Source organism: Callithrix jacchus, chromosome 8 (genome assembly GCF_049354715.1).
Source record: "Callithrix jacchus isolate 240 chromosome 8, calJac240_pri, whole genome shotgun sequence".
NCBI lineage: Eukaryota > Metazoa > Chordata > Mammalia > Primates > Cebidae > Callithrix > Callithrix jacchus.
Window position 1 is genome coordinate 22,812,291 of NC_133509.1, and position 11,539 is coordinate 22,823,829.

The window sequence follows — 11,539 nt, forward strand, 5'->3', positions numbered from 1 at the left end:
GCCAGGTCTTATGTTTAAGTCTTTAATCCATCTGGAGTTAATTTTAGTGTAAGGTGTCAGAAAGGGGTCCAGTTTCTGCTTTCTGCATATGGCTAGCCAATTTTCCCAACACCATTTGTTAAACAGGGAATTCTTTCCCCATTGCTTGTTTTTGTTAGGTTTATCAAAGATTGTATAGTTGTAGATATGTTGTGTTGCCTCTGGTGCCTCTGTTTTGTTCCATTGGTCTATATCTCTGTTTTGGTACCAGTACCATGCTGTTTTGATTACTTTAGCCTTGTAGTATAGTTTGAAATTTGGTAGTGTGATGCCCCCCGCTGTGTTCTTTTTGCTTAGAATTGACTTGGCTATGCAGGCTCTCTTTTGGTTCCATACGAAGTTCATGGTGGTTTTTTCCAGTTCTGTGAAGAAAGTCAATGGTAGCTTGATGGGCATAGCGTTGATTCTGTAAATTACTTTGGGCAGTATAGCCATTTTCACGATATTAATTCTTCCTATCCATGAACGTGGAATGTTTCTCCATCTGTTTGTGTCCTCTCTGATTTCATTGGTTTGTAGTTCTCCTTGAAGAGGTCTCTTACGTTCCTTGTGAGTTGTATTCCAAGGTATTTTATTCTTTTTGTAGCAATTGTGAATGGCAGTTCGTTCTTGATTTGGCTTTCTTTAAGTCTGTTATTGGTGTATAGGAATGCTTGTGATTTTTGCACATTGATTTTATATCCTGAGGCTTTGCTGAAGTTGCTTATCAGTTTCAGGAGTTTTTGGGCTGAGGCGATGGGGTCTTCTAGGTATACTATCATGTCGTCTGCAAATAGAGACAATTTGGCTTCCACCTTTCCAATTTAATACCCTTTATTTCTTTTTCTTGCCTGATTGCTCTGGCTAGAACTTCCAGTACTATATTGAATAGGAGTGGTGACAGAGGGCATCCTTGTCTAGTGCCGGATTTCAAAGGGAATGCTTCCAGTTTTTGCCCATTCAGTATGATATCGGCTGTTGGTTTGTCATAAATAGCTTTTATTACTTTGAGATACATTCCATCAATACCGAGTTTATTGAGGGTTTTTAGCATAAAGGGCTGTTGAATTTTGTCAAATGCCTTCTCTGCATCAATTGAGATAATCATGTGGTTTTTTGTTTTGGTTCTGTTTATGTGGTCAATTACGTTTATAGACTTGCGTATGTTGAACCAGCCTTGCATCCCCGGAATGAATCCTACTTGATCATGATGAATAAGTTTTTCGTTTTGCTGTTGCAATCGGCTTGCCAATATTTTATTGAAGATTTTTGCATTTATGTTCATCATGGATATTGGCCTGAAGTTTTCTTTTCTCATTGGGTCTCTGCCGGGTTTTGGTATCAGGATGATGTTGGTCTCGTAAAATGATTTGGGAAGGATTCCCTCTTTTTGGATTATTTGGAATAGTTTTAGAAGGAATGGTATCAGCTCCTCTTTGTGTGTCTGGTAGAATTCGGCGGTGAACCCATCTAGACCTGGGCTTTTTTTGTGTGGTAGGCTCTTAATTGCGGCCTCGACTTCTGACCTTGTTATTAGTCTATTCATAGTTTCAGCTTCCTCCTGGTTTAGGCTTGGGAGGACACAGGAGTCCAGGAATTTATCCATTTCTTCCTGGTTTACTAGTTTATGTGCATAGAGTTGTTTGTAATATTCTCTGATGATGGTTTGAATTTCTGTGGAATCTGTGGTGATTTCCCCTTTATCATTTTTTATTGCATCTATTTGGTTATTCTCTCTTTTATTTTTAATCTGGCTAGTGGGCTATTTTGTTGATCTTTTCAAAAAACCAGCTCTTGGATTTATTGATTTTTTGAAGGGTTTTTCGTGTCTCAATCTTCTTCAGTTCAGCTCTGATCTTAGTTATTTCTTGTCTTCTGCTGGGTTTTGAGTTTTTTTGATCTTGCTCCTCTAGCTCTTTCAATTTTGATGATAGGGTGTCAATTTTGGATCTCTCCATTCTTCTCATATGGGCACTTATTGCTATATACTTTCCTCTAGAGACTGCTTCAGATGTGTCCCAGAGATTCTGGAATGTTGTGTCTTCGTTCTTATTGGTTTCGAAGAACTTCTATATTTCTGTCTTCATTTCATTGTTTACCCAGTCAACATTCAAAAGCCAGTTGTTCAGTTTCCATGAAGCTTTGCGGTTCTGGGTTGGTTTCTGAATTCTGAGTTGTAACTTGATTGCACTATGGTCTGAGAGGCTGTTTGTTATGATTTCAGTTGTTTTGCATTTGCTGAGAAGTGCTTTACTTTCAGTTATGTGGTCAATTTTAGAGTAGGTGTGATGTGGTGCTGAGAAGAATGTATATTCTGTGGATTTGGAGTGGAGAGTTCTGTAAATGTCTATCAGGTTTGCTTGCTCCAGGTCCGAGTTCAAGCCCTGGATATCCTTGTTGATTTTCTGTCTGGTTGATCTGTCTAATATTGACAGTGGAGTGTTAAAGTCTCCCACTATTATTGTGTGGGAGTCTAAGTCTCTTTGTAAGTCATTAAGAACTTGCCTTATGTATCTGGGTGCTCCTGCATTGGGTCCATATATGTTTAGGGTCATTAGTTCTTGTATCGATCCTTTTATCATTACGTAATGGCCTTCTTTGTCTATTTTGATCTTTGTTGCTTTAAAGTCTATTTTATCAGAGATGAGAATTGCAACTCCTGCTTATTTTTGCTCTCCATCGGCTTGGTAAATCTTCCTCCATCCCTTTATTTTGAGCCTTTGTGTATCCTTGCATGTGAGATGGGTTTCCTGGATACAGCACACTGATGGGTTTTGGATTTTTATCCAATGTGCGAGTCTGTGTCTTTTGATTGGTGCATTTAGTCCACTTACATTTAGGGTTAATATTATTATGTGTGAATTTGATAATGCCATTTTGATGCTAAGTGGCTGTTTTGCCCGTTAGTTGTTGTAGATTCTTCATTATGTTGATGCTCTTTAGCATTTAGTGTGATTTTGGAATGGCTGGTACTGGTTGTTCCTTTCTATATGTGGTGCCTCTTTTAGGAGCTCTTGTAAAGCAGGCCTGGTGGTGACAAAATCTCTGAGTACTTGCTTGTTCGCAAAGGATTTTATTTTTCCTTCACTTCTGAAGCTCAGTTTGGCTGGATATGAAATTCTGGGTTGAAAGTTCTTTTCTTTAAGGATGTTGAATATTGGCCCCCACTCTCTTCTGGCTTGTAGAGTTTCTGCCGAGAGATCTGCTGTGAGTCTGATGGGCTTCCCTTTGTGGGTGACCTGACCTTTCTCTCTGGCTGCCCTTAGTATTTTCTCCTTTATTTCAACCTTGTTGAATCTGACGATTATGTGCCTTGGGGTTGCTCTTCTTGCGGAATATCTTTGTGGTGTTCTCTGTATTTCCTGCATTTGAGTGTTGGCCTGTCTTGCTAGGGTGGTTTCTTTTGTTTCTGTTTTTTTGTTTTGTTTTGTTTTCTTATTTCTTTATTTTACTTTAAGTTCTGGGTTACATGTACAGATCTTGCAGGATTGTTACACAAGTATAAGCATGCCATCTTGGTTTGCTGCCTCCCCCCTGTCCCGTGTCACCTACATTAGGTATTTCTCCTAATGCTATCCCTCCCCAATCTCCCCACCCCCTGCTATCCCTCCTCTAGCTCCCCTACCACCTGACAGGCCCCAGTGTGTGATGTTTCCCTTTCTGTGTCTGTGTGTTCTCATTGTTCAACACCCACTTATGAGTGAGAACCTGCGGTGTTTGCTTTTCTGTTCCTTTGTCAGTGTGCTGAGAATGATGGCTTCCAGTTTCATCCATGTCTCTTTAAAGGACATGAACTCATCGTTTTTTGATGGCTGCATGGTATCCATGGTGTATATGTGCCACATTTTCTTTATCCAGTCTATCGTTGGTGGGCATTTGGTTTGGTTCCAAGTCTTTGCTATTGTAAGCAGTGCTGCAGCAAACATAGGTGTGCACGTGTCTTTATAATACAATGTTTTGGCCGGGTGCCGTGGCTCAAGCCTGTAATCCCAGCCTTTGGGAGGCCGAGGCGGGTTGATCATGAGGTCAACAGATTGAGACAATCCTGGTCAACAAGGTGAAACCCCATCTCTACTAAAAATACAAAAAATTAGCTGGGCATGGTGGTGCGTGCCTATAATCCCAGCTACTCAGGAGGCTGAGGCAGGAGAATTGCCTGAACCCAGGAGGCGGAGGTTGCCGTGAGCTGAGATCACACCATTGCACTCCAGCCTGGGTAACAAGAGTGAAACTTCATCTCAAATATATATATATATATTACATATGTATATTACAATGTTTTATGATCATGTGGGTATGTACCCAATCATGGGATTGCTGGGTCAAGTGGTATTTCTGTTTCTATATCCTTGAGGCATCGCCACAGTCTTCCACAATGTGCGTGAATATTACATCTTTCTCTAGGTTTAGAAAGTTTTCTGTTATTATTTTTTTGATGAAGCTTTCTACTCTGTGCTTTTTCTCAACCCCCTATTTAAGGCCAGTGAATCTTCGATTTTTTCTTTTGAAGCCCTCTTCTAGATCTCTTAAGCATTCTGTGTTCCTTCTCATTTTTCTTTTCTTTTTTCTCCTCTGTATTTGAAATAGCTTGTTTTAATGCTCACTAATTCTTCTGCTTAATCAATTCTCCTGAGGCTCACTAAGGCATTTCCAGCTCCAGGATTTGTTTGCTATTTTCTATTATGTCAGTATCCTTGTTAAATTTTTCTGATATAAGTTTGAATTGTTTCTGTTTTCTTGAAGTTCATCGAGCTTTCTCAAAATAGTTACTCTAAGTTTCCTGAGAAGTTGCATGTCTCCATTGCCCCAGGGTTGGTCAGTGGCGGCTCATCTGGTCTATTTGCTGAGGTCATATTGACTTCAGTGTTCTTGATACTGTTGATATTTGTCAATATCTGGGCATTGAAGGATAAGGTATTTATTCCAGCCTTTGCAGTAAGGTCTTGTTTGTACCTGTCCTTCAGAGGGCCTTCCAGGGATTCAAAGTGGGCTGACCAGTTCCCTATGCCAGTGGTCACTACAGTTATTTTTGTCCTAGAGGGCACCTAGGCCCAGGTACACTGCAGTCCTTACAGATGCCCAGGTCCTCAGCCCTCTTGGACTTGAGGGAAGATCAGTGATTATTCTCTGGGTTCCCAGGTAAAGCCTCTGGCTTACTTATTTCTATTTTCCTTATGCAAAAGGAATCTCTCTGTAGGCTACACTGCCTGGAGTATGGGGAGGGGTGATGCACCATTCCCATAGCTGCTGCAGCTGCTGCTGTCATACTGGCTGTGACCTCAAGTCTGGTGTCTTTCAGACCTAAGCAACATCAAGGTTTGCCCAAGGAGTGCTGTGGTCACTGCAGCCTGCCTGCCCCTGACATTTATTTGAAGCCCAATTAATTTCCAGTGGTAAAGCTAAGCAGAACTTTGGTTGGCTCTTCCTCCTGAGACAGCTGATTCCCTTTGGCCCAGGGTGAGTCTAAATGCTTCTGTGGACATCAGCCTGGAATCAAGCGCTGTTGGGTTCTGTTCAGGGTAGTGTTTTACTATGGCCAGACTGATACTGAGTTTGAATATAAAATCTTACACTTTCCCCCTTGTCTCCAAAGTAACTTTTCTCAAAAAGCATTTTATTTTTATTTATTTTATTTTATTTTATTTTTTTTGAGGCGGAGTTTCACTCTTGTTACCCAGGCTGGAGTGCAATGGCGCGATCTCGGCTCACCGCAACCTCCACCTCCTGGGATCAGGCAATTCTCCTGCCTCAGCCTCCTGAGTAGCTGGGATTACAGGCACACACCACCATGCCCAGCTGATTTTTTGTATTTTTAGTAGAGACGGGGTTTCACCATGTTGACCAGGATGGTCTCAATCTCTTGACCTCGTGATCCACCCGCCTTTGCCTCTTAAAGTGCTGGGATTACAGGCATGAGCCACCGCGCCCGGCCCCCAAAAAGCATTTTAAAAGTTTCATGTCAATGTTGATGGAATGACATACTCTTTGACTCAAGGGTCTTAAATGGATTTTTAGTTTTGATGCAGTGTGACAGAACACTTTTTTGAAAGTGTGATCTACAGCCCTTATGTACTAAAATTGCCTGTGGTGCTTATAGTATAAAAAGGCAGACGCTAGGGCCCACATTAACTACATCTTTTTGGGTTGGAGACCAGTATGTTGCTCCTATAGTCTCCACAGCTGTTTCTAAGGCACACCAAGTTCAAGAACCATTCTTTCATATTTTCAGACTAGGGATTCTCACAAAGTGACAGAGGAAAAACCTTAACCTTTTAAATTTAGAGTTCAAGCATTAGACTGCACTTCTTAAACACAGTTTATCTTTCCCATGTTCTCTTTCTAGTTCTGTGTACTGTCAAGGCATTGGTGCAGAAATAGGAAACCAAGCAGTGAAAGAAGAACCATGTATTTGTTTATATCTGTTTTGCTTTAGTAATCACCAAAAAGACTTCCGTTGTCTCTCTCCCACCCTGTCCACCAGTTATACTGGCCTTCCACACATGGTGATAGCAACATTTATACATCTATATCATGCATTTATACACAGACATGCTGTGTCAGCACTGTGAAGACACAGACTGGGCTTTACTGTCTCTGGAAACCTCTCCCATGCCGCTTAAAAATGGGCACAGGTTTGCTCTGTGCAAGAATTTCAGCAGAACTGGTCTTAATATCAGTTCCGTTTCCCCAAGGTAAGATAGGATGACAAAATGGGACAGTGTATTTTAAGTGAGGTCAGTCCAATTTGGATATCATAGAAGAAACGAAATAGGATGTGCTAGCTGAAGCCTGAGATGGTATCTGGGGAGTCACCACATTCCTGATGTGAATTCAAAGAAAACAGACACTGCAGTGCAGACCAAAGCCCAGCCCGACTCCACCCAATAGGATCAGGTGTGGATCTGTGAGTAGCGTTCACTGAGTCCCCGCCAGTACTGTCCAGCAGGGCACCGCTGCTCAGTATTGTGCTTTTAGAACCTGCCAGAGGAGCTCCAGCATTGGGACCGCATGCCTCATTCATCAGAATCAGGGTCCGCTATCCACTGAGTTTTCCATCTCAGGCAGCTGATGAGGCAACAAGTGTGCTGTTGCTAGTTCCCACGCCGCTGGGGCTGTTGAAAAGCAGGATCACAAAACCGTCTATGCAAACTACACATTCTTTGCTTCATGCTGGGCCTAGTGGGCCTTGGCTAAGGTTATTCCATAGCTGTCAGAAAGGCTTTCTGCCTTACTTCCCGCTCCACCAGGACACGCCTCTGACTCCCTCTTCTGTACCCTCCAGTGGACTTGAAGGAACGAGACCCAGATGCTCCTCATCAGATAGCTGGCCACACAAAAGGGGACAGGCCCACCCTTCCTGCTGTTTTAAGGACCTCTGGTGGCTGTGCTTCTTGCATGGTTCCTGGAAGGCAAGGGTCACAAGGCTGGAGTGCACTTCAGAGCCCTTAGGGATTTCACCTGCAGACAAAAATAAAACAAACCAAACCAGCATAAATCGCCAAGTCCTGCTGATGCTACCTGAAGCTGGAGTGAGAGCGATGTGGTGACTAAGGCCAGGAGTATGGTGAGAGCCAGGTAAGAGGATGAGCTAAGAGCATGCGCTGCAGTCTGGAGGAACAGCAGGTGCCCCAGGTTGCGGGAAGCCTTCCCACCTCCCCGAGTGCTGAGATACCTGCTCCAATTCGCTGCACGCTGGGTGGCTGGATCCTACCATTCACTCTTCAGGGACCAGGTGACTCTCCAGATCACTTTGTCTTCGCAGAAAAATGGCCTCTGCCATCTTCCCCCAGAAAGAAGTGCTCAGCAGGAAGCATGCATATACAGAAACAGCCTGTTGTAGGGAGAAGAGGACATTTGGCAGGGAAGTCCTCTGTTAAGTTCATGTCCAGTTGACATAATGAGGATGTGAAGGGGCCAAGTCTATATGGACCTCAGAGCTCAACTAAGTCCAGTTCCACCTTTGACAGATGAGGGTGCAGCAGACTCACAGAGACTAAGGGACAAGCCAAACCAGTTAGTGACAAGCCAGATATTAGATCTGAGGCCTCAGGTCCTTTCCAGTGATCTATGGGAGGCCGAGGGGAAAGCTTTCACACTGGAAAAAGCCAGTGGATACTAGAGATTTTGAGCTTACATTTTCTGGGACAGGAATAAGGAGTTACAGAGGCAATCCTGTAAGTGTTGTTTCAAAGCATTCCCAGACTTCACCTCCTCTGGCTGGTTCTCCAGTCCTGGAGAAATGAGGAGCCCAGAACACCCTTGGCTCAGGTTGGGTCGAGAGACTGACTTTCTGAATGTTGCCCTCTCCCTGCCTGCCCCACCCTCATCCCATTCTGCAGGACCCTCTTGTCCTGGGGTGTCTCTGGCTTCTGGCTGTGGCATGGATTAGAACCTGCTGAAAGCAGATGGAGGCTGCTGCCTCAGGCAGGACCCAGGGAATCTACAACACTTTTGACCTTCTCAACGGGCTTCCCAGCCCTAAATTACCGCTTCTTCTCTCCTGTGTCACACTCCTGTGTCCTGGCCGTGTAGGGACTTTGAATGAAAGAACTGGGAGATATCTGAAAGCTTGAGGCCAGCTCTCCCATTTCACCGAAGGGCAAACTCAGGCCCAGGAGAAGGAAAGAATTGCCCAAGTTCAAATAGGAGACAGAGCCCCATTATCATAGAAGAACTGGTGCGTGGGGAGGTGCATGCCCATGAGACTTTGGATAGCACTCCACCACCGAGCAGGGTGGGAGTGCGCGGGAAGGGATCTGGGATTTTTGAGCCCAGGTCGCTTCGCTGGGTCTTTCCTGGTCTCTGTGGCTGGGAGCCACGGTTCTTAGTTCCTGCGGCCCTGAGCCTCCCAAGCATTTTATGAGAAGGGCAGCATTTGGGTTAGGGCAGTGCTTGAGGGTCCCCTCTCCATCCCCAGTCCTCTGTCAGCTGAGCAGCAACCCTCAACCCCTGTCTCTGTAGGCAGCTGCATCATTGTGGAGTGGTGAGGCTGAGGCCAGTGTCAGACTCTCCCAACCCCAGAGCAGGGGCCTCTGTGCTGGTCCCAGGGGCTGAGGGGTACTGAGCCCACCTCCTGGACAGACACCTGCTCCCCACTATCCATGCCTGAGTTCTCACTTGGCAGTGGAGCCAAGAAGCCTTCCCTGGAGCCACTGACCTGTGTGAGCACCAAGGTGAGATTCCACCTTGGGACCCGTGATGGGGAACTGGGTCAGTCCAGTTCCACCCTCCTCCCTTCCCTGGAACCCATAGTCCAGCCAGCTTTGTAACTAAGCTGTGACCAGAAGGGCAGATGCTGTGTGTGTGTGTGTGTACATGCATACAAACCCAGGTGGAGGTTGGGAGGACTGACTTTACGACCCTGAGATATCAAAATACCTAAGACTCAAATAAAATCTACCACAGTGAGAAGGGTACTCAGCTTATCAGAAATCAGGTTCAGATAAGTCCCTGCACTTCCTTAGTCTCGGTTTTCATGTCTGCAAATTGGAAATAATTCCTAAGAGGAGAAACCTACGCAAAAGTAATCCCCAAGCTGGAAGTTGCTGCATTGATGCAACACGATGCGGTCCCACTGCTCCCCGCCCCCGCGGGAGGACTGAGGATGGGAAGAGAAAGGGCTCTGGCTCAGGAACACAAGGGCAGCCTCCACCGTTTCCTCACTGTGCCCCTTTGCTCTGCTGTTGGCCTCCTTAGCCCTTCACAGGCTCAGGCAGCAGGGGATGGGAGAGCCCCAAGTTCTCAGAGGGAGAGAGATTTGCCCTAAGTTTCTCTCCTTCCCAGGCAGTGAGGCTGAGCATACAGCCCTCTCCCAGAGCTCCATCTGGAGTCCCTCATGGTGGCCCCCCAGCAGGATTGAGCACATTTAGCTTCCCATGTATTCTCCAGCTTCTCTTTGGGTGGTACAGGGCAAGGAAGATTTTCATAACATCCCTGGGCCCACAGATTGTGGTTTGGGCATGCTGAGGTTGCGGGAGGGATCGCAGTCTCCGAAGCCTCCCCCTGAGCTAGGAACTGGCCGGTGACCACCTGCTGTGTGTCCAGCAAAGCTGATGGCACCTAGCACATGGTTATTCATCTGTTTTTGCCACTTGGCCTGGCCCCTGTCTGTGTCCCCTCCAAAGACAGCAGGACCCCTGCAGGCTGCCCCCACCAGTGATTCTGTAGAGAGGTGAAGGGGAGCCTCTCCCAGCATCCAGCTCCCTTTGCTCTGCCTCCCACAACTGGGTGGTGACTGAGAATCAGAGGCAGAGGATTTAGAGAGTGTCTCTTCCCGCTCTCCATCTGGCAGATGAAGAAACTACCTATCCAGAGATGTGAAGGGACATGTTCTAGGTCACACAGCAGGCCCGTGTCCAGGCAGGTTCCAACCTGAAGTCCCTGGGCCACTTGTGCTGCCCCAGGCACAGATAGCCTGCTTCCTCCATCTCCCTTGACCCCAAGCTTGAACTTGCAGCAAGATCCCAAGATGAGATGCTGGGGGAATTGTTCTACAGATTTGTTAATTACATCTCAGAATAAATAGGACCCTGAGCTCATCAGCCAGGACGAAATCCAATTTGGCTTTTACGGCCATACTTACTTGTCATATATCGTTGAAATTTTGTTATTTTCTATGAAGCTGGTGGTGGAGGGGCTGGGGTGCTGGACTGGCTGCTGAGCCCAGAGGTTCTTCTGCACTTGGCAGCTGTGGTCTCTAGCCTCACACACCCAGGACTTGGGACAGAGGGTGGGAGTGTTGGCCAAGGCCTGCGGTGAGGGTTTCCAGGAACCTCCTGACCCTTCAGACCAGGTCATCTGGGAGTCTGGTCAGAGTTCACAGGTTCTATAAGTGTTGCCGCTTTTATTAAGCTTTCGGTGTTTTCTTTCCAGTGATGCCAAGGCTGCTTTGTGGGCTTCAGGATCCAGAGCTGATGGGTTTTGATGGCGAGGCCTGAGTTGTGCAGGGAGGGGCAGCAGGTGGGGAGAAGGGGCCAGAGAGGGTCAGTTGGTGGAATTCCTTTTGGCAGCAGGGCACTGTGGCTTAAAGGATGGGCTGTGACATTGCCTCCAGAGGCTCCAATCCAACACAGCTCTGCAAGCAGACTTGTAGGGCGGGGGTTGGATCAGACATGATATAAATAAATAAAGCACCACCGGTGTGCCAGACACACTGTAGTGCTCAGTGAACGGTCAACTCCCCACCCAGTCCCCTTGTAAGGGGCCTGGTGGATAGTAAGCCCTTGGACTTCTATTTCCTTCTACTGTCTGGCTCTACCAAGAAGAGCTGTTTGGCTGATCTGGGTTTGGTGTTTGTGTCCCCATTTAGCTGGCCCAAATGCCATCATTTCTTCCCTCCCCATGGCTGCAGGAAAAGACACTCTGAGGAGTGAGCCTTGGCTAGTGATACAACAGCCTGAGTCCCTTCTCCCAACCCCCAGGGGCACATGTAAGCCATGGGAGGTGGGGACAGGGAGGCCAAAGGACAGATCAGGTGTGGAGGGAGCCACTGGCAACAGGGGAGGATGACCAGGGCAGCAAG

General features: G+C 46.3%; 1 protein-coding gene across 9 annotated transcripts in view; it reads left to right on the plus strand.

Moving 5' to 3' along the window:
* The window catches only part of LOC103790948 (uncharacterized), a 40,835-nt gene extending 33,182 nt beyond the window's left edge, over positions 1 to 7,653 (plus strand). For 6 of the 9 annotated variants that reach the window (XM_078333731.1, XM_078333734.1, XM_078333730.1 and 3 more), the window contains one exon: positions 7,301 to 7,651. In XM_078333731.1, the coding sequence (XP_078189857.1) occupies positions 7,301 to 7,565 (265 nt within the window). In that variant the 3' untranslated portion in view covers positions 7,566 to 7,651. Of the gene's footprint in view, positions 1 to 7,300 lie in introns of all 9 variants that reach the window. The other 3 variants (XM_078333735.1, XM_078333743.1, XM_078333745.1) reach the window with 2 other exon arrangements.
* The last annotated feature ends 3,886 nt before the right edge of the window (positions 7,654 to 11,539 follow it).